This window comes from Mustelus asterias, chromosome 10 (genome assembly GCF_964213995.1).
Source record: "Mustelus asterias chromosome 10, sMusAst1.hap1.1, whole genome shotgun sequence".
In the NCBI taxonomy this organism is placed as follows: domain Eukaryota; kingdom Metazoa; phylum Chordata; class Chondrichthyes; order Carcharhiniformes; family Triakidae; genus Mustelus; species Mustelus asterias.
Genome location: NC_135810.1, coordinates 78,535,987 through 78,559,648, shown reverse-complemented (window position 1 = coordinate 78,559,648; position 23,662 = coordinate 78,535,987). Strand labels below are relative to the sequence as shown.

The following is a 23,662-nucleotide window of genomic DNA, read 5'->3' as shown; positions in this document are numbered from 1 at the left end:
CCTGATTCAGACATTACAGTGCTCAGTTTCAATTCTCAGATCTGATCTATTAAGGAGTTACACAGTTGCTTGTCATGTTCACACAGATCCTCAGCAGAGGGCTGTGCACCCAAACAGCTTTCTAATTACTGCAAGTTTGAGTGCAAAAGCCCATTAAAATTCTGTGGGGAAGTGTAAATGTAATGCTTGGTGGGTGGTGGGTGTTGCTCCTTTACTTCTGACAGCTCACCACAAAATACAGCCTAATAAGGTGCTGGAGAGATTAGAAAGAAATTATTTCATCTACAACTGGGTCAATAACCAGAGGGCACATTTTAAAATACAAGACAAAGACAAAGAGGGAAGTGAGAAATCTTTTCACAGAGGGTTAAGATATGTAACATATCAATTGAAAGGGTGGTGGAAGCAGATTCTACAGTGTAATAATTTGCAGGGTTTGGTAAAAAAGCTGGGTCTGGCTTTGGAAATACACCTGATCTGTTCACACAGTAACTAGATCCATTGTAGAGGGATGTAAAACTGTGTTAGCTCTCGAATAACTGCAACTTCTAGTGCAAAAATCCATGAAAAGTCTGTGAATGTTTGTGTAGTGAATGGCGAATGCAGTTTATCACTGAAAATCCAGGCCAATATTTGTAAGGGTACTATCGATAGAAAAGTTTGAAAATGATTGTTCACAAGCTGTGTGGAGTCCTTACTCATAGAAACCTCCAATATGGAAGTTTTAAGTTTCAAATTTTACCTTGAGCAATAGCAGCCAGCTTACTTTTCTCCTCTGGGCTCAGTTGTAGCATTGTGTCAATTACTGGGAGAAGGCTTTGTCTCTCACTACCTGCATTTAGGAATATGAACTTTAACATAACATTCTTCAAATACTCCAGGTTTGCGATAGACTTCTCACGTTCCTGGTTCCTTTCTAGCCTTCTCACTTCACTTTTCAAGAGCTGTGTAGGAAAAGAACATTCTTTTAAACTGCATATGGAGTTAGAACATAAAATCAGAAGGAACTTCCAATGAACTCAAGCATTCCATGGGTTATAACATTTGCTGTCGTTTCACAAAGCCCCATTACTGATTTCAAAGCTGTTTTTTTCCACACTGGCAGAAGTCCAATTATAATGAAGACAATGTGTTTTTTTGACAAGTGAATTTGGCACTGTCATTTTAAAGGGCTTTCAATTTTTATTCAGGACAAAGTTTAAATAAAAATAAAATTATTTTATACTAATTGACTGAGCTCATTTCAGTCAGGCGAGCAATTGGGACATTGGAGTTGGCCCCAAAACCCCATGGTAGGAACATCAAGTACTCCCAGCCAATCACTAGCCAGTGACTCCTCGTGGACAGTACCTGTGTGGCAGTGAGGTGATAAAACATCCAGTTCATTGATTCTGCCTGTAAATGACTGAGAGAAAGGCTACCAAATTGTACTGAACAATTACTAAAAGAAAGTAGGTCATATCAATTAATTGTGGTGCTCTTCCTTAATATCTGAAGACATTTTGTAAATCTTTTTTTTATTCATTCATGGGACATGGATGTCACTGGCTCACCAGCATTTATTGCCCATCAGTAATTGCCCTTGGAGGGCAGTTGAGAGACAACCACATTGCTGTGGCTCTGGAGTCACATTTAGGCCAGACCAGGTAAGGATGGCAGATTTCCTTCCGAAAGGACATCAGTGAACCTGATGGGTTTTTCTGACAATCAACAAAGGTTTCATGGTCATCAGTAGATTCTTAATTCCAGATGTATTTTATTGAATTCAAATTCCACCATTTGCCGTGGCGGGATTTGAACCTAGTTCCATAGATCGTTCACTGAGTTTCTGGATCAATAGTCTAGCAATAATACCACAAGGCCATAATACCACCTCAACCAAAGCAATCTCCAACTGTCAAAACCTCATCCACTCCTCAATCCAGGGTGTGCACCAATGGTGGGAGCAGGATCAGATATGGGCTGAATTATATGGGCCATGGTGGTCTTGTGCCCCCAGCTAAAACATCAGGAGTGAGGTAGGGGGGAGGGTAGTCCTCCCAGGAGAAGAACAGCTGCCCTGTAGTCAGTTAATGACCAAATAGCCATTAATAGGCTGGAGGTGAGATTTCTGCCCTCAGAGACAGGACTTTCTGTCTCTGAGAACTGCCAACCAGAGGCCAGCAGCTCTCAATGTACCTGTAGCACCAGCTGTGATGCCAAATACTGGTTCTGCACCTGGGCGATGAGGTGTGCTGTGAATGGATCAGAACTTTGCAAATGTTTGGGGTTGGCGCTAGGGTTTCAGACGCCACTGGGAGAGGGCACCTAGGGATGGTGACAAACTATTAAAGTGAAGCAAGCTGACCAGGAGTATGCAAGCTCACCCCCAAAATTTACATGGGGATATAGAGAGCCAACCCTCAGTGTATAATCCAGCCATCTGCAGAATAATGTGAAAACCTAACATTGTGTAAATTGGTTCAGAATTTTACCACATTCAAAATCCATGGCATTAGAACAACTTAATACAAATAAACTGTACTCTAAATTCTTAATAATTAAAATAACTACCAAGCACCAGAAGCAACATGAAAAAAATATTGATTTTACATTTTTTGCTTTCTATTGACATTTTCTAGCAAATATTCAAGCCCTAGAAGCAATTCAGAGAAACGCCAAGAGATTAATCCCAAATATCAGAGGACCAGTTACATTTTTAAAAATCAGAAAATCTTAACCTATCAATTTTTAAGAGACTGATCTATGGTGATCTACGAGTGAAAAGGATACACATGGCTTGGAAATTAATCAAAGATGAACCCAGATCTCACCTAATGGAAATCAAATGTGAAACTGATGTCGGCAAGATCTTTGGGGATTTATATATGCAAAAAACAAAAACGCTGGAAGTTATTTAAGAAACACTTTGAGGCACTGATTGGATGGATTAAGTTGGGATGAGTGTTATTTCTTGTGGCTTGTGCGAAACGTCCTTAGAATCAGCTGGACAAAGCAAGACTCAATTAATTTGTCTGCAGGGAAATTGGAGTAAGAGTCTGGTGTTGGCAACAAGAAAGTGAAACACCAGAGAGAACAGGCCAGGTTGGATAAGGACTGGATGGAGGACGGAATGACAGTAGCACACAGAATTTCAGTGAGCAAAGTGAGAAAACAACAAACCCTCGTGGACTGTGGCTAATTATAGGTGGATAGAATTATAGGAACATAGGAGGAGTAGTAGGCGATTCAGCCTCTCAAGCCTGCTCTGCCATTCAACTAGGTTATAGTCGATCATCTATTTCAATGTCCATTTTCCCATGCTGTCCCCATATCCCTCAATGTCGTTAGTCTTTAGAAATCTATTGATCTCTGTCTAGCACATACTCAATGACTAAGGTTCCACAGCCCTCTGGGGTAGAGAATTCCAAAGCTTTTTTCACGACTTCTTCAGGGAAGAAATTGCTCCTCATCTCAGCCCTAAATGGCTTGCCACCTATTCTAAGACTGTCCCCCTGGTTTGAGGTCAGAGGTAACATTCATCTGCATCGACCCGATCTCACCCCTTATGAATTTTGTAAATTTCGATGAGATCACCTCTCATTTCCCAAAACTCTAAATAATACAGGCCCAGTTTCCTCAATCTCTCCTTATAGGACTGTCTTGCCATCCCAGGAATTAGTCTAAATGAACTTCTGCTGTACTCTGTAGCAAGTGTATCCTTCCTTAGGTAAAGGGACTAAAATTGTACACAATACTGCAGGTACAGAATAACCAAGGTTCTATACAATCAAAGCAAGACATCTTTACTCCCCTTACTCAAATTCTCGTGATTAAAGCAAACATACCATTGCCATCATAATTGCTTGCTGCACCTGTATTTTAGCTTTCAGTGACTTATTGAGGTCCCTTTGGTCATCAACATTTCCCAGTTGCTCACCATTTAGAAATACTCTACACCTCCGTTCCTCCTATCAAGTTGAATTTAAGATGTTATATTCCATCTGCCATGTTCTTCCCCACCCACTAAACCCTGTCCAAATCCACTTGAAACCTCTTTGCATCATCCTCATAACACATTCCCACCTGATTTTGTGAAGCCCCTTCTCATTCTTATCTGATTTGTGACATATGTTGGAAGACATCTATTGTAATAGACTGCAGCTTCTAGGTTTAAACACTAACTTTAGCAAGACACGAATACACATCTGATCACTTAATCGTAAAAGTCAACCCACTTGTATATGATTCCGTCTCCTAATATCAAAAGAAGATCATATTTGTTATAAATACAAGTTCATTAAAGAATTAAATTTAAGTTTATGCTCCCTGAACAAATTCCACAGTGACTAGATTATGCATTTAACTAAGCACTTTAGTGCTCCATCCCACTGTCTGCACACACCCACCGTAATTTGTTCCGTAAGGATGGCATTGGTGGCTTCAGTTTCACGTAGTAGCCCATTTAAATGTTCAATGCTCTTAGTAGCTGTGCTTAATTTCTGTATTATTTCTTCCTTGGTTGGTTCTGGCTGCCATTGAGGAACATCTGCAAATCATCAATGTGATAGTGAGAACAGTTTTCCAGTTAACCTACTTATAAAAATATTTTAGTTATTTTTCTTAAGCCTTTTGTGAGAAAAGAAAACCAATAGTGGTTCCCTAAATCTTTAATTCCAAATCAAGTATGATGAGAAGGTCTTTAAGTTGCAATTTTATACTTTTCCCAATTTCCTTCCCTCTATAACTTACACTGATGCTGAATGAGGGAGAAAGCAGGTGATGTGTTTCTAGATCTAAACTTCAGGAAATATAGTACGAGGCCCCAAATGGTTCTTCCTCAAGTCTGTCTTTCTTTTTGTTGAGAAAATGTTTGCCTTCTTTTGCAGTTTTAAGAGGCAAAGAATGCTGTTGCATACTGATCATTTTAAGATATGCAATTTAGTTTTATAACAACTTTTACAAACGCACAAATAACCATTCTAGATTTAAATAACTGCCAGTTGGTAGGTTTTGATGGTGATTTCCCTTTATGATACCATGAAAGTAGTTAGAGAAAATACAAGAATAAGTTAATGGCCTTAAATCATTTGACCATTTTTAAATGTCTGATATATACAAATATATTAGCCTAATAAGGCAAGTTAACATACTAGGTCTGTTGCAAATTCACAACTGTCTACCAACCTAACATAGTCTCAGGGGAAGTGAGCAATTGCTCAAGAGATGCAACTTGGGTATTGGTAGAAGATACAGACTCTGTTTCAGTCATCTCCATTCCTTCTCCTTCTCCACGGTCAATGGAATTTATATCTAACACTGATGTGTCCAGGTTTCGTCGGTCACGCAAAATTTTCCCGGATGGCTCAAGTGATGGAGGATCTTGGGCAAGAGAAAAAAAAACAGAAAAAATCATACTGTTTCTTCCACGTGCTAATATGTAAAATGAGAAAATGAAGTGCTGCTTGTAACACTAAATGGATACTATGGAAATTCATGCAAGATATGCGGGGTGACATTGTAAATGAGAGAAGAATGTCATTTTTATCCTCTCAGTAAAGGGCATAGTATAGAATCAGAATATATTAGCTTTGTTTTTTTTGTAAAATCAGAAATTACACTGGCAATGGAGTAAATATTCTTCTATATTAATTTAAACATTAAATACCTATCATCACACGATCTGTTCCTGAAGGTATCTGTAACATTTAGTTGCAGGTACTAGCCATTGAATGGGGCATTTATTTTATTTGTTCTTGGGACTTGGATATTGCTGAGAAGGCCAACATTTACTGCCTAGCTGTAATTACCTTTGAGGTGTGGTGAGCCAGCATTTTGAACCACTGCAGTCCTTGTGGAAGGCATACCCACAGTGCTGTTGGGGCGGGATTTCCAGGATTTTGTCCCAAGAACAATAAAGGAAAGGCAATATATCTCCAAGTTAGGATGGAGTGCGAGATGACGGGAACTTGCACATGGTGGTATTGCCATGCGCCTCCTGTTCTTGTTCTTTGAAATGGTAGAGCCCACAGTGTTGGAAGGTGCAGTCAGTCAAAGATTTCTTGGCAAGTTGCTGCAGTGCATCTTGTGGATGACACATACCACTGCCACAGTATGTTAGTGGCGGATGGAATTAATGTTCAAGTAGGTAGATAGAGTGCCGGTTAAGAGGGTTGCTTGCGATGATGACACTGAGCTTTTTGAGTGTTGTTGGAGTTGCACTCATCCAGGCAAATGGAAAATACTCCATCACACAGCTAACTCGTGTTTTTTAGATAGTGGACAGGTTTTGGGAAGTGGACAGGCTTTGGGGTGTCAGGAGGTATGCTATTCCCTGCAGAATTCCCAGCCTCTGACTGGCTCTTGCAGCCACACTACTTATGTGGTTGGTCCAATTAAGTTCCTGGTCAGTAGTAACCCCCAGGATGTTTTACAGCAGCAGTTTTGATATGCAAAGAATACAATTGCAGATAGATAGTTTTAAGATATGCAATTCAGTTGTGATTACTTTTATAATGTATGGAATCGCCATTCTAAAGATTGAAATAACTAGCTATTTTGTATGTCTTGAGGATATTTTCCTTATACTAAAAAAAATTAAACAGAATAAACTGAAAATAGTGAAATAGTTTTCAATAAAATAACCAGCAAGAAAGACGACATTATGGCCACAAATCTTTTTATATTTTTATGTCAATTGCATATAATAAATGTATTAGTCTAGTAAGAAAAGTTAAAATAACTACCATGCTAAGTCTGTTGTAAATTCACTGCCGTCAACCAACCTAACTTAGCCTTAGGGAAAGCAGTGTGGGAATCAATAATGATAATGTTTAAGGAGATAGTCAGATTCTCTCAAGTTGGAGATGGTCATTGCCTGACACTTGTATGGCATGAATGTTACCTATCACTTATCAAGCCAAGCTTGAAGGTGCTCTGTCTTGCTGCATGTCGGCATGGATTCTTCATTATCTGAAGAGTCACGAATGGTATCTAATGCTGCAATCATCTATGAACATCCCCACTTCTCAGCTTATGATTATTGATGAAGATGGCTGGGCCCAAGACACTACCCCAAGGAATTCCTGCAGTGATGTCTACCTGGGACTGAGATGATTGGTCTCCAACAACTACTTTCATCTTCCTTTGTGCTACAATAGTGCAACCAGTAAAGTGTTTTTCCCATTGACTTCAATCCTGCTCGGGCTCCTCAATGTCACATTTGGTTACATTCTGCATTGATGGTACAGGCAGTCTCTCCCATATCACATTTACACCTCTAGGCTTAATTATTCCATTCAGGCACACTATTTGAGGCAAATAGCATAGCTGCCTTTAAGGGGTAGCGATATAATCATATAAAGGAGAAAGTGTGCAATAGAAACATTGGCATAGATAGGCCAGTTGGACAGAATTACATCATATTTAATCTTCCTGCCATTTCTTCTCAAGTTGGCACTGTTCCACTGTTTGATCTTTTAATCACCTTATGGCTTGCAAGATAAACATGTCTCCCCTCACATGGCTTCATTCACCACATCAGATACCTCATGGTCAGAAGAATAAACAGGTTTTCCTACTGGTCAGTTGCTATGTGGTCCAAAGAGTAATCATGACCATTTTAAAACAATAATCGAGCTCTTACGAATATTCTGGTACATGTCTTCCCTAACTCTGGCCCAGTTGAACCCAGTCCATTATGCTCTGGGATTCAAGTAGTAGTGGGGTTACTGTCAGATAAGATCAACAAGAGAAAGAGAAAGACAAAATCTCTTAAGTACAAGAACAATTTTGAAATAGATTCTATGATGCTGTTATTTGAACAATAGCATAATAATAGGAGTTCTTTAAGAAATGGATAACAGCAATCAAAAATATTTTAATCTTGATGGAGTAGTTTGTCAATTAGAAGTGCCAATTTAAAATGCAAGTAGTAATGTTACCAAATAATGCAAAGCATGCAAAAATTAATAATTCATTATTTGAAATCTATAGCTAAATGGAAAGCTGTACTTCATATTTTTCAATTAGCTTTTAAAGAAAAGCATATCTACCTGATCTGCACCATTTTCACAATTTAAGACAAATCAGTAGTATGTTTTGTAAGTAGCAAATAATATCAAAATAGAAAACATTTCTTACATGAGAACCAATTTGAAATAATTACAAGTAGTTTTTCTCTCTCTCCTTTTAAATCAGCAGAGTATGGCCTCTAAATTAATCTAAAATGATGTGCTGTATAATGTTTGCAATCTCACATTAACAGATGGTTGTTTTATAGATCGAGACTCACTTGCTAAATTGTTTTCAGCTTGAAGCTGGAAGATCTGTGCCTCCATTTTGGCTAATTGTTTCTGCAACATTTCAACGGTCTTTCTGTGATCTTCTTGCAGGTGCTGGACTTGGTCACGGAAGCTTTGGTGCGCTGCTTCATTCTGGGCAGTCATCTGACTCACAATTTGAGCATGCTCCGATTTCAGCAATACATTTTCAGACTGCACACAGCAAAGTCTGTAAAGCAATGTTTAATAGCAATGTGACAACTTCACCTCACTGCAATTGTGAAACGTTACATAAAACTACCATATAAAATTCTGAGCCGGATTCCTCCCCGTGCATTAAGGTGGATAGGCAAGAGACCACTGTCCCAGCTTCTGTTCATATTACGAGGTGCATAACAGTGGCAACATTTCTCAATTTTCTTTTTAATATTTTTTGGTTGAAATTCCTAGATCGAATTGAGGAATTCACCACATCCAGATTTATTAACATATGCTGAAGTACCATTAAACTCTAGCAATGCCCAAATAAATCAAGAGTACTCGTAATGTAATTTGTTGCATAATTGGCAAGTATGAAATACTGTATTAGTTTAGACAATGCAAAATATATAAAAATCTCAAAGATTCATAATTTGATTACGATCTGGATTAAAATGAACTCAAAGCCTAAAAAAGGAATCATTTTGTAAATTTGTACACTTGCATGTAAACATCAATAATATATATTCCTGCATATTTCATTTTATAAACTACATACTTCCGTAACACAATCACTTGTAATGATTTCCAAATGTATCTAATAGAGGTTGCTAATGCAAAATGTTGCTAGATCTCACCTTTAAAATAAGTCATTATTAAATAATTCATCATATTTCAAACAACAGTAGGCTATTCATATGCAACACAGAAACATTATAATGTTACGATTGTAAACAACAGTGGGACAAACGGGTAAAGACAAAAAGGTTGAAAATTAGTTTCATGAAGCATGTCTGAACATCCAATGTTTCCTTTGTGAAAAGCAAAATTGAGTATAGTACCTGCAATTTATTCATAACAAGTTTGATCGTGTGCGGATTTGACTGGTTTGTGAAAATATTCTTTCAAATTCATTTAAATTAACATTTTAAAAATCATGTTGCAGCACCTCAGTGCTTAAAATAAGCACCAAAAATGCGGTACTTTAGTTGCAACTCCAGATTTACCAGATACTTAACTACTTAGTACTGTATCTTTTTTTGTACAGTTGTAAATACTTGAAATTACACAAACAAATGCAGCAAGATTCTCTTTACGGGAAAGGAATTACAATACTTATACCTACTTTAGAACTACTTGAGCTTGAAAAACAATAAAAAAGACATACTTTTCTCGAATCTCAGCCTCTTTGGACACAGTTTCCTGCAGAATCTTGTTATGTCGCTCCAGCAGCATATCATGCTCCAACTGTAGAGCTTGCAACTCACCCACATTGACTTGTAGGTTGCACTGAGTCTCCTGTAACTTTGCCTTCAGTTGGTCAACAACCTTTTGGAGATGTTCTCTGAAACAAAAAAAAAGTTTACCTTTATTCAGCACAACCACACCTGATTGGCACATTTGTATAATTAATAGGGCTTAAATGATCAAACTGAATAGTGCATAAGTTTTATTGGAATAATTTGTTAACTTTGGGCCATGTTGTTAAATTTGGCATATCTTTACTTGCAAAATACTATAATGTAACTTTAAAAAAGAACATGTAGGTCTGTTGGGAGTGAACTGAAGTTCTAACTAGGACACATTTGGGCTCCAGCAAGTCTAGCTGTGCAGTAGAGAAGCCAAAGCTATAACGCTGATTGACCAGGAAAGTAGCTTGAGGACTAGATGTTCTAGGGCCATTGGTCAAAGATACTAGTAATAGTTTAGAATGTTTCAAGGATCTATCAAAGGTTAGATTGTTATGGAGATGCTGGGAGCACTCTTCCTATCGATCAAGAGTTGCATATATTAGGTTAGAAGTCGTACAAAAATAGGGATGTATCCCTGAGATTCTTGCATTTGTCACTGTACATTAGTTGGTGGGCATCCAAAGATCAAGCATCAGATCAAGCCCAAGATAGGGTGCAATACCTTGTCAGCTTAGATCTTGTGTCTCTTTTGTGGGGACCATGAATTGGATTCAATTGGATTTTGATTTTTGGAGCAAGCAAGGAATAGTTCTGGGTCCATCTGGTCCACTCTGAGCATTGGCTTTGTAACTTTAAGAATGGAGTAAAAAATAAAATCATCAAGAGAGTTAGGAGTAGAGTAGGTCAGTTGCTGGGAGATCATTTGCCAGGAGCAGACTGGAAAGTGCTTAGAGCTGGGGGTCCGGACGGGGAGGAATTTGTAAAATGCGTACTGGAAGGTTCTTTGGAACAGTATGTAGATAGCCCGACTAGAGAGGGGGCTATACTGGACCTAGTTCTGGGAAATGAGCCCGGTCAGGTCGTCAAAGTTTCGGTAGGGGAACATGTGGCAAATAGTGACCACAACTCTGTTAACTTTAGGATAGTAATGGACAAGGATGAGTGCTGTCCTACGGGCAGGGTGCTAAATTGGGGGAAGGCTGACTATAGCCGGATTAGACAGGAATTGGTGGATGTTGATTGGGAGAGGATGTTCGAGGGTAAGTCCGCGTCTGGCATGTGGGAGTCTTTTAAGGAACTATTGATAAGGCTGCAGGATAGGCATGTGCCTGTAAAAAGGAAAGATAGGAAAGGTAGGATTCGAGAGCCGTGGATAACCAGGGAAATTGAGGATCTGATTAAAATGAAAAGGGAGGCGTACGTTAAGTCCAGGCAACTGAAAACAGATGGAGCTCTGGAGGAATACAGAGAGAGTAGGAAAGAACTCAAACGGGGAGTTAGAAGGGCAAAAAGAGGTCACGAGATGTTCTTGGCAGGCAGGATTAAGGAGAATCCTAAGGCATTCTATTCATACGTTAGGAACAAAAGAGTTGTCAGGGAGAAAATCGGACCTCTCAGGGACAAAGGAGGGGAATTATGCTTAGAACCCAAGGGAATAGGGGAGATCTTAAATGAATACTTTGCATCGGTATTCACGAAGGAGAGGGGTGTGTTAACCGGGAGTGTCTCGGAGGGAGGTGTTGACCCGTTAGAGAAAATCTCCATTACAAGAGAGGAAGTGTTAGGTTTTTTAGGGAACATTAAAACTGACAAAGCCCCAGGGCCTGATGGCATCTATCCTCGACTGCTCAGGGAGACGAGAGATGAAATTGCTGGGCCTCTGACGGAAATCTTTGTCGCTTCTTTGGACACGGGTGAGGTCCCTGAGGATTGGAGGATAGCGAATGTGGTCCCGTTGTTTAAGAAGGGTAGCAGGGATAACCCAGGAAATTATAGGCCGGTGAGCTTGACGTCCGTGGTAGGGAAGTTGTTGGAGAGGATTCTTAGAGACAGGATGTATGTGCATTTAGAACGGAACAATCTCATTAGTGACAGACAGCATGGTTTTGTAAGAGGGAGGTCGTGCCTTACAAATTTGGTGGAGTTTTTTGAGGAAGTGACAAAAACGGTTGATGAAGGAAGGGCCGTGGATGTCGTCTATATGGATTTCAGTAAGGCATTTGACAAAGTCCCACATGGCAGGTTGGTTAAGAAGGTTAAGGCTCATGGGATACAAGGAGAAGTGGCTAGATGGGTGGAGAACTGGCTTGGCCATAGGAGACAGAGGGTAGTGGTCGAAGGGTCTTTTTCCGGCTGGAGGTCTGTGACCAGTGGTGTTCCGCAAGGCTCTGTACTGGGACCTCTGCTATTTGTGATATATATAACTGATTTGGAAGAAGGTGTAACTGGTGTAATCAGCAAGTTTGCGGATGACACGAAGATGGCTGGACTTGCGGATAGCGAAGAGCATTGTCGGGCAATACAGCAGGATATAAATGGGCTGGAAAATTGGGCGGAGAGGTGGCAGATGGAGTTTAATCCGGATAAATGCGAAGTGATGCATTTTGGAAGAAATAATGTAGGGAGGAGTTATACAATAAATGGCAGAGTCATCAGGAGTATAGAAACACAAAGGGACCTTCAAGTCCACAAATCCTTGAAGGTGGCAACACAGGTGGAGAAGGTGGTGAAGAAGGCATATGGTATGCTTGCCTTTATAGGACGGGGTATAGAGTATAAAAGCTGGAGTCTGATGATGCAGCTGTATAGAATGCTGGTTAGGCCACATTTGGAGTACTGCGTCCAGTTCTGGTCGCCGCACTACCAGAAGGACGTGGAGGCGTTAGAGAGAGTGCAGAGAAGGTTTACCAGGATGTTGCCTGGTATGGAGGGTCTTAGCTATGAGGAGAGATTGGGTAGACTGGGGTTGTTCTCCTTGGAAAGACGGAGAATGAGGGGAGATCTAATAGAGGTGTACAAGATTATGAAGGGTATAGATAGGGTAAACAGTGGGAAGCTTTTTCCCAGGTCGGAGGTGACGATCACGAGGGGTCACGGGCTCAAGCTGAGAGGGGCGAAGTATAACTCAGATATCAGAGGAACGTTTTTTTACACAGAGGGTGGTGGGGGCCTGGAATGCGCTGCCAAGTAGGGTGGTGGAGGCAGGCACACTGACATCGTTTAAGACTTACCTGGATAGTCACATGAGCAGCCTGGGAATGGAGGGATACAAACGATTGGTCTAGTTGGACCAAGGAGCGGCACAGGCTTGGAGGGCCGAAGGGCCTGTTTCCTGTGCTGTACTGTTCTTTGTTCTTTGAGCAGGGGGCACTTGTTAACATTTACATAGGGCATTTTTCACAGGCTGCAGGGCTGCTGTAAGAACCCAGTATTAGGCCTATTTACTGACTAGAATACCATAGGGCTGAGGATTGTCATAAGAATGCAGTATTAGTGATCAGTGGATCCAGAATAAGCAGGCTTGCCAGGGCCTTGAGTGCAAATAGAAAATATACATAACCACTTAGCTGTCAAGGAATCATTCAGTCAAAGTCTAGTTTGGGAGAATCAGTAGTAAAATACACTTAGTCATAGTCTTTGTTAGAAAGCTGTATCCAGTGAGAAAGAGAGAGAATGAGAGAACACTTAGCAGGCAGCTGTGAAATATGTAGCTTCAGCAGTTAAGGTGGACTGGAAGTTGTGTGTTGAAGCAGCAGTGAGACCCATATGTATGTTAGAGTTGAGCTAAAATCTCAAAGGATGTTGCGAGTCAAGAGATCAAGTATAACTAAAAAGAGAAGACCCTAGAAGTCCCAGGATTCATGAAAAAGACAGGCTGACACACGTTGAACTTGTGTATCATACCATGTCTCAACTAATGAAATATTACATATCAATGGTTTAAATCTTTATTGTCTAATAAACCTACTCAGTTTGCATTCTAAATTAGTGATTGCCCTTTTGCTAACATGGTTATTCCTCAACAAGATTCTTCTTACTCTGGGGTTTAGTAAACAGCCCAAATCTCTATACCTACGATACTATTGGCGAAACAACCCCATATTAAGCACAATGCAATTTCACAAAAAAGTCACGAAGTCAAAGCCTTACTTTTTGCTCGGTTAATTATTGTAGCAGGGGCTGCTGCAACACATCCCCACATTGACAGACTAGAGAAAAATAAACCATAATTTCACTCCAGAATACCAGTGCAAGAAATGACTATTTGGCCCATCACAACCTATCCTTCAAGCATTTTAGCTCATTTAAACGAACAACCAACTGCATTTGAATGCCATAAAATGTGGAATCCAATATGCTACTAGTAGATTAAACAAAGTGCCTTCAATGAAACATTTTAATTTTATTTAAACACTCCACAACCACACTACTGAACCTTCCCATGAGGACATTAGTTTCAGTCCTGTTGAGCTGTAACCTGTCGCATGCCCCCTGCACCGTGCCTCAATTCTCCCTGACTTGCTATTTCTACTCATCACTAGCATATGACACTGGGAGTAATCCAAAGATTACTACCGTTGAGGTCCTACTTTTGAACTTCCTTCCTAGCTCCTAAAAATTTGACCATTGGATCCTAGTACCTGCTTTCTCTTGGTACTGACATTACCAGTATCTGGTTTGCTCCCTCCCCCCTGCACCCTCTCCATGATGCCCTTTATCCTGACACCAGAGAGCCAAGACACCATGGAGACTCATGATAATAGCTACAGATATGCTTGTCTGTCATCTAACTATGGAATCTCCTATAGCAACTGTATTTCTACTCTCTCGTTTCCTCCTGTGCAATCCCTTACCCAGTGGTGACATGGTCATTGCACTTCAAGCCTCTTCTTACTCTTCCAGATAGCCACCCTTTTACGATCCTCAACTCTTTGTCTGTGGGGTGACCACCTCCTGGAATGCATGATCCAGGAAACTCTCATGCTCCCTGATCCTCCTGTGACCCGAGCATACGACTATTCAGAAATCCTAAGTTTGAGCTCAAGCAGCTGGAAACACTTCCTCCCCCCCTGCCATCCCACCCCCCTCAGGTCACATGAATTGTCCTGAAGTCCCCACATGGCACAGGAATTGCAAGCAACAGGTGCCCTTCTGTGATCTAAGAAAAAAATCTTTCCTCTTTTAGTTCTCGTAAATACCTTGAATAAACTATTAATTTTAATTAATGCCTTCAGACTCTGTGCTAATACTTCAATATTAATTCTCTTCCTGTTATTACTCACCCCAATTGAAATTGTATTAATTAGTTTAACTAGTTAAGTTGTAAACTTAATAGCTTCCTGGTCCTAGTATAAATCATTGCCCTAGTTTTAAACAAGTGTGGAATCATTTGTAAACAATTGAAAGAGTATATATTTTACAAATCACAAAAAATGCATCAGTAACAGAGGCTGTATTGAGAACATTCTATAACTCACTTTTCCTGCTGGGTCAACTCATGTTCACTCTGAGCAGCTGATCGACTCTTCTGTTGTTTTAGGACATTATGAACACGAACCTTGTAACTTTCAAAATCCACAGTGGTTGCATTTTGCTCAGCCTGTAAAAGCAACATTAAAACACTTTGATGGAAGTACGTGAATTTCAAATAAATTGAACTCTATCATTTATATGTAAATTGCATAGCACATCAGAACAAATCCTCAATTCATAGCACTGGAATATTTCCCCCCTGCAATCAGGGTTATTTCTGGCTACTTCATTGTTTGTGATGCTGGAAACCTCTTGACCTGTTCCCAAAGCCTATAAGAAAAAAACTTCATTATGAGGTTCCCAGCAGCGAGCTCTGCTTGACCAGAGTACGAAGTGGAGAATCAGGAACTCTATATCAGTATCAGCAGAGTATTGAATGCAGTGTGTCAAGAATGGAGGTCAGGTTCTTTGACACATGCTGTCATTGAGTAAGTTTCTATTTACTTGGGGAACAAAGCCTTGCAAATATGCCCTATAACTCAAAATTAAGTAGATGATACACTCGCTTATGAAGGAAGGGACAACAAAATTAGCATGTTAAAGTAATGGTGCTTAGATGGTGAACATATTTTACTATACAAGAGAGATTGAGTTAAAGGAGAGTGAATTAGAGAAAATGAAAAATAGAAAGAGTGAAATTTAAAAAAAGAGGAAGTGAAAGAGAGTGGAAGAAAAATAACTTACCAACACGAAAAATGAGAATTAATCGGGCACAGCAGATGTGAGCAAAAAGAATGACTAATGAACATGAACATGACAATATGGCAGCCGCCAGCTTAAACCCTTATACTAATATCAATGGCATGCAATGGCTTCAGCAGTGAAAGTTAATTTTTTACTGATTAACTTTCCTAAGCTTATAAATCTTTTCGTAACTTGTCTTTTATTTTTCTTATTCTCACTATCCAACTTGGAAAAACTCATTATCCTCAGAAAATTAGAATGTTTTATATTTTGAGTGTTAGAAACGAATAGAAATTCACTGATCGTTATTATTTATGATTTTGCAGCAAATAATCTTCTATAGGAACTACAGACAACTGAGAGACTGGAAAAAATACCATTTGATTATCTAAGCCACAGGCTGAAGAGATACTGCATTTAAAGCTCAAAATCAAAAAGTAGTCATCTTGATTGTGCCGCGAAAGTCATCTGAAGTTATTGCCCAATTCTACATTAAAGATTGTTTCAGATCTGTTGAGACACATCTCTGGATGCACTCAAGATCGTACCTTAGCAATATTGCACTCTTCCTGAAGAGCTGCTATCTTTTGTGTGAATGCACTCACTGTACGATTATTCTGCTCATTCATTTGACGTAATTGTTCCTGAAACTTGTGGTTTTCAGCAGTTAAATCTGCCACTTGAATCTGCAACATTTAACAATAATAGTCAATGGATTTTCTGCAAATCTGTCCTTACATTCTACGATTACTACTGCGTCGGTGTTCTGAATTGCATACATATAGACAAACTTTTTCATTTCCTTAATTACATTGGTTTGAAAGAATTAAAAGAAAATTGCAAAACTAGATTTTGCAAAGAATTGCATTACCCTAATGGTTAGCATTTTATTATTGGCCCAAAACTGACAGACATTTTAGATTCAATCCCTTGTAATTGAATTTGGTGATGAAGTCAGAACATCACCATGCCAATGCAGCAGCAAGTTGCTAAGTATTTTTACATATCTAACAACAATAAAATTTCATGTTTATAAAACTAATTAATACAGTTGAGATCCTTCAAAGACCTGTGGCACCTACAAGTGGGTCAAAATGTAAACAATCTTCAGCGCTCCCTGGATACCAAGCAAAAACTAGGTGATCACTAATCAGCAGAACATTCAAAAAGTCACGTTGATGGCATCCTGCACTTACAGGAAAACAGATATCAATGCAAATCCCACAGCTCCCCCAGCTTGAATTTTGGCATCCATGCGATAATGGACATACTGGAGCTATGGTGAACAAGGCACTTGGACCTCCTGTAAGTACGTGTGTTGCTGATTGGAAAATTCTGCTCAGGTCGCCAGTGGAGCCCTGGAAGGAACAGCAGGCAAAAAAGTTCACTGCAGCAGTGACATGGGATGTTCCCCAAGTCCTTGTGGCCACAGTTCTTCCCAAAGAAGCTGGCAAGCATGAACTATTACATCCCTGGACAAATGAAGGCACCTGCAGCATCGTCTTTCACTCACTTCTATTACCTGTGGTCAGACCACTGGTCTTCATTGCATTTTCCACTTTGAGAGCATCTTGGACTTCCACGCTCCCTTGCTGCTCAGGCCACTGCTCCTCTGAGATCTGTGCCAATCTAGTAGGGCCTTTGCCTCATTCATATGAGAGCAAGAATCAAGGTTGGGTTGCTTGCAGCCTGCATTCTCAGCAGCTCTTTGTACTTGTGAACAAGTCAATTTGATACATTTACTGGGCATTTCTTTACCAAGTTTCTCTCCATCTCCAAGCCAGCAGGACAGTGCTAAGTCCTTGGACTGGCCACCATCTAGACATGGCATCCCCAGTCCACCCCTTGCAGGTGAAGAACATCCTGGAGGATCACAGATGGGTGTGCCCCCCATTTATACATGATTGAACATGCAGATATTGTGCCATGATGTGGGTGATGACAACCATGTGCGAGAACTCTGTCAGGCAATTGTCAGCTTGCCTCCATAACCCCTCTGTCACCCATCAAGTTCTTCCCATCCTCTTCCACAATTACCCAGCTCTCAAATCCTCCCCCTCTTGTGGCCATTCAGCCTCTCCATTACCCTCAACTCCACCATTACTTATGTTGACATTCCTGCTGTCCACCCATTCCCTTCAATGTTTACGTCACTATGCTGCTTATGAATCTGACCCCTCCAATTCTTGAGGCGGGTTGCAGTCTTACGTTTAGAGAACATCCCTATGAGACCATCCACTACCCCATGAGACCCAAACTTCCCCAATACTGAATCCAATTGCCTTCCCGGAATGTGACTGTGCCCACTGCATCCCAATACCATGCTTGCAATCCACGAGGACCAAATCCACTAAATGATGGACTAGCTCTTTATACTGTCACTACCCAGAGAAGCCTTTCCCCAACAAAGACTGGGACCAAGACATGCATGCCATGCTGAGCCCTCTAACATACCCCCAACAATCTGGCTTCCTTCCCTGGGCAGTCTCTCAAATATGCCCAAATAATTTGGTTTCACTGCCCCAACAGTCTTTCACCCTTCCCCTCTGGTTCTTCCTCCCACCTTTGGGCTGCCTCTGTCCCATCTCCACCCTGCTATTTGTGACTCCCATGCATAGTCTTGGCATAATTCTTTTTTGTTTATATCCAATCCAAGTCCAATTCAAAGTCTCAGCATGTGAGACATTCCAGATCCAAGCTGACAAGACAGGTTTCCCCTTCCTATCTTGGGCTTGATCTACATGATCCAAGCTGATTGGAGCAGGCATTGCACTTTCTCCAAGCTTGCTCTCATTTGCATCTTAGCCAAAGGGCCTAGATGCCGCTTTCAAAAATTGCTTCAAATGAAGCCTCAGTGTAACCTCATGACTTCAACCAAGTGCAGGATGCCAAAACTACACTTGATCTTAGCCAAAAGGTCGAGAAGCGAACAGTCTTGGTATAATTTGTGCCACTGGCACCTGATGTAAAAGAGTGAATAGTTAACAGGAAGGTGAAAGCAGCAGCAGCTACTGACCTCAAAGTCGTGGATAAAGTGAAGCTTACCAGATGAGCGTCACTTATATACAGTCGTAAAACTGAACATTCCAATTATCTGTTGGTGGGGAACTTAATGTTGACAGGGAATATGTTTCCAGTGAGGTGGCCTTTTAATGACCATTCATGACATGCTAATATATGCAAATAGCATTCTTGATATTGGTCATCAGGAACTCTGGCCCACATTTAATCCACCTTGGAAGTCAGGAAAAAAATTCCAACAGTTTATCCCGCTGCTGGTAAACGTTTTTTAGCATCCTGCCAAATTAAGTGCTTTGGCCTGCCACAATTCCTGCTTCTGGTGGGAGCGGAAGATTCCGCCCAATATATCTGGTAAAGTTCTGCCGTCAGCAAGGCTTCTTCAGGAACTCCAAAAGAACTCCCTCCCCTAGTTCCACACTAATTTCCTTTTAACACACTGCGTCTATATAGGTGTTTATTGCTTTCATTATCCAATGATTTGAAAGCTTTTCCTATGTCAGATCTTAGGCTTATTGATCTGCAGTTCTTGGGATCTTACTTTGTGATATTTTATACCATAAAAACCTACAGCCACACACAAAATGTATGGTACATTATCTAGCATGACCAAAACATGCTGCACAAATCTCAGCCCACAGAAGTTCAAAGGTCACTCCCACTTCCTAAGTCTTTGATATTTACAAATATTCCACAAAAATACAAAAAGTTAAACAGTTGATAAACAAGGCCTAACTAATTACTATTAATGACAACCCTTTTGAAAGGGTATCTTTCCAGGAATTTAGTTGAAAGGTTTCAGATTAAAAAGGTACCTTGTAATTTTCCACTTGCTGCTGGTTTGCTTCTAGTTCAGCTTTCATAGAAACTTGGAGAGCTAATTGTTCTCCTTCCTAAAAACATAATACCACATCAGTTATATAGCTGTTTGTCAAACCGCACAAGTCAAGTTTAAGGGATAAATCCCTTTTGATTTTGAGTTGTAAGTATGCAATTAAAGTCTGTATAATATTCTGCAATATGTCATTTAATATTCTACGGTATTTAATTTACAACAAAATCCAGTCTAAAAGTTTTTCTGCCACCTCTGTATTTTGTACACACAGGGAAACTAATTAGAATTAAAAATTGGTCAACTTGAAATGTATTGCATTATCTTGGAATTATGGTTAAATTGAATTTGTGCAATACTCATTGGTTGCATAGGTTGTTCTGTGATTCTCTTCATCTAATTGCTGGCAATCTTACCATCGTGCCACGCTGGCCGCTGGGCAGGGCGAGCTGGTAAGATCGCGAGAGAGCAGGTTCGTGCTCGATTTCTTGCCTCTTGCGATCTTACTGGCGCCGGATATCCGACAAGATCAGCCTCACGCCCATTTCCAGTGTGAGGCTAAATAACTTATTTGAATACATTTAAAAACTAATTTAAATGAGATTAGCGAGCCTGGGACTCAATCGCCTCTGTGACTTTGCCAGGAGAGGTTTCCAGAGTTGATGGCCTCGCTGGTAGAACCAAAGGCCATTTGTTGGGGGCAGAGGGAGGCCTGCTTTAGGTTATGGACGCTGGCTGTGAGTAGCAGAGAATGAGTGACAGGTCTCTCTGCTCTCAGAGCGGAGAGACCTGCACCATAAGCAGTGGCACCCTCTGCTGCGCTCAGCTAGCTTTCTGGTGTTTTAAGCCCTGCCCCTCTCCCAACAAGGTAGAAACAGATTTTGAGGGGTTTTTCTTTTGCTCCAAGTGCATAAGATCACAGATTTGGACTCACCCAAAAAAAGGATCAGAAACTCTCCCATTTTCATACTAGTTCTGGAATTAGAAATGTTTTCATAAGATCGCCCCCTTTGAGTCCTACTTTTTCTTATCCTTTTTTCCCCCCACGTTTGCAAACTGCTCTTGCTTTCTTACAAACACCCGCATTTAAGCAAAAAGATGACTTGTCATGTGTGTAAGAACTTTCCTTAGAACTGTAGACATTCCAAATCTCAGCAACCATCTTTCACAATCAGATCCCATTACACAACTCACTCTTTGAAATGTAACTGCTAGGAAACAGGTGCCATTTATACATTGTAAATTTATTAATAATTAAGAACAAACACTAAATTTCTGTGATCAAAATATATTTCCAGCGATTAAGATCATCTGGGACCTATTCATGTTACTCACTACTCGCTTTGAATCTGTAAGTTCCTTCTTTGTTTTCACTAGGATTTGTTTCATCTTGGTATTTTTCTCTTTGTGCTCCTCCAAGGTTGTCTGAAGAGATTCTGCAACATAACCATATAAATCAGGTCACCTCTCTTACAGGGCATTTTTAGCGTCTTTCTAAATAATAAATTCTAGACTTTTCATGAAATTAATTTAATAAAAACAAAGTTAAAAAGGTGAAAAGATTCTAGATTCAGTGCTAGTCAAATTCCTTGAGGAGAAATTTGTAGTGACTTATGTTGATTCCGGAGGGGATGGGTGCAGGCAGAGTTGTAGACTGTGCTTTGTTCTTCAATAACATGAATAAAGAACAGGACTGTGCCAGTAAGCAACTTGTAGCACTGTCTGCAAAGGAATTGGGTAAATTTCTCCCTCGACTGATTACACCTTTATCAAAACACCGTGGTGGTAAAATTGATATTTTGTTGCAGTACAAAATAAGTAAGTTAATCTCCAACTATTTTACATGCCACCAATTTTCCTCTATTTGACTTAATCATTCAGTTTGCATTTCTGTGAAAGACTAATTTCACCCTATGGGTGGGATTTTCCCCACTGGAGATTAATGGACCTTTCCCCCATCCGCCCCTCGCCCACTCTGATTCCCGTAGTGTGTGGAATGGGAAAATTCACCCCCAGGTGTTTTCCTAATTTTATATGGACCTGCTGTTTTAGAACATAGAAAATATAGTAAGCTCAAAGGGGAAGTGAAAAAGTGAAGTAAATGCAGCAATGAGAGTATGAGCAAAGATTGACAGCCAACATAAAAGGGAATCCAAAAGTCTTGTACAGGCATTTGGTAAAATAGTACTGAAAGGTGTATAGCTGATTTGGGGCCAAAAAGGGGATTTACTTATGGATGTAGATGGCATGGCTGAAGTACAAAATTAGGACTTTGCATCTGTCTTTCCCAAGGAAGGTACTGCTGCCAAAATCATAGTGAAATGGAGGGTAGTTAAGACATTGGGTGGAGTAAGTATCGATAAAAAAGAGGCATTAGAATGGCCGGTGGTACTTAAGTGTTGTTAAGTCACTAGGACTGGATCAGATATATCAAGATGGATCATATTTAAGGTATGCAAGTAGAAACCAGGAAAATGTGGGAATGTAACATTTCGTTCAAAATTTCTTTTTGACTCCATGTTTAATTAATAAAAAAAAACATAAAAATGTCCCAAGTACTCAAACTATTGAACTTACTTATTTCACATTCCTTGGTTTCTAGTTTCTGTTTGCATGATGTTATTTCTTCTACTACTTCTACAATCCGGTTGTCTCGATCAGTAATTTTCTGGTTTAATTCTTTCACAAAACGCTCATAGTCTGCAATCTCCATGTCCATTAGAGTGCTTTTTTGGGCATCCTAGTACCACATTTGGAACAATAAGTATTTGATTTGAACATTCAGAGTAACAGTCACCTGCATTGCATTTTTAGATTTCAAATAGTGTGCACTGCACTACAAAGAAAGTGATTTATTGGCTGGGAAAACTCTTTGGGACATGAAGGACATGTATAAATTCAGATTCTTCACTTTTCTCTTCCATATTAAACTGTTTTGACCTGAATTTGGCTCACACAAAGCTCTTTCTCCCTGGCACATTTTTTAATGCACCATCCCCCGAAATTTGTCTTTCGGTACTTCATGTTCGGAATGCACACAGTAACACTGAAGATCACCATGTTAATTATTTTATTGATGTCAATTTTGTTTCAAACAGATGAGAGTATTGCATTCATGTTGGATATGAAGCAATTGCATTTCTGCATTGGAAAGTTTAGGGCAGGGGTCTCCAAACTTTTCAGTACGAGGGCTACATCGTATATTTTACACATTTTCGGGGGCCAAAGAAAAAAAAATAGTTTTATAAATGAATGAATAAAATTTAAATGAATGAATAAGTTTTATTTGGATCATCTTTCTAATCAGCATGATATGATTCAGAACAAAAGAGAAATGTGACAATTACAAAGAAACAATGCCATGCTTACACTGAGAAATGATATATAATGAGTAAAAATGTCAAACATTAGCAAATGCTCTGACAAAATAATCAATTACTTAACTGCAGACGAGAAAAGCAGGCTATTCATTTTTAAATTAATTTTATTTACTGAAATTTTACAAATGTTTACTTGAAACGAGAATTTGCCCAATTTTGTGGCACGCAATAAGAAAAATAAACACGCCCCAAGAAAGAACTTCAGTAAAACAAAGCAAAGAAATTCAAAATAAACTTGAACCATTAATAAAGGTCGAACAAAAATAAATTCAGTCTGCACCTTTCTACACAATTCTGGCAATTGGAGTTTTCAATCGTAACCAACAAATCATGAAGTTTTGCACAAGATTAATGGGAATGATGGAACTGCTTTTTTAATTTCAAAATATTGCTGAACTGAGGTTTCAAGCTTGAGGAGCCAATTATTAGAATGGACTTCAAATGCTCATCAGGTAAATTTGCTCGATATTTGGACTTACATACTTCATTTTTGAAAATGTTTGTTCACACAGGTACGTTGTACCAAACACTGATACAAATCCACAGGCAAATCGCTTCAAATTT

The 23,662-nt window shown here is 39.7% G+C and overlaps 1 protein-coding gene across 6 annotated transcripts in view; it reads right to left on the bottom strand.

Annotated features, from left to right (window-relative positions):
- Positions 1–23,662, bottom strand: part of gcc2 (GRIP and coiled-coil domain containing 2) — a 64,172-nt gene that overhangs the window by 4,281 nt on the left and 36,229 nt on the right. For 4 of the 6 annotated variants that reach the window (XR_013498880.1, XM_078221981.1, XM_078221982.1 and 1 more), the window contains 10 exons: positions 22,296–22,458; positions 21,054–21,154; positions 19,702–19,779; positions 16,417–16,554; positions 15,130–15,251; positions 9,628–9,804; positions 8,273–8,490; positions 5,167–5,361; positions 4,389–4,528; positions 743–944 (listed from right to left, as the gene is read on the bottom strand). Coding sequence is in view for 5 of the 6 variants with exons in the window: in XM_078221981.1 (XP_078078107.1) it covers positions 743–944; positions 4,389–4,528; positions 5,167–5,361; positions 8,273–8,490; positions 9,628–9,804; positions 15,130–15,251; positions 16,417–16,554; positions 19,702–19,779; positions 21,054–21,154; positions 22,296–22,458 (1,534 nt within the window). In the remaining variant the exon portion in view is untranslated. Of the gene's footprint in view, positions 1–742; positions 945–4,388; positions 4,529–5,166; positions 5,362–7,624; positions 7,710–8,272; positions 8,491–9,627; positions 9,805–15,129; positions 15,252–16,416; positions 16,555–19,701; positions 19,780–21,053; positions 21,155–22,295; positions 22,459–23,662 lie in introns of those variants that run through there. The other 2 variants (XM_078221984.1, XM_078221985.1) reach the window with 2 other exon arrangements.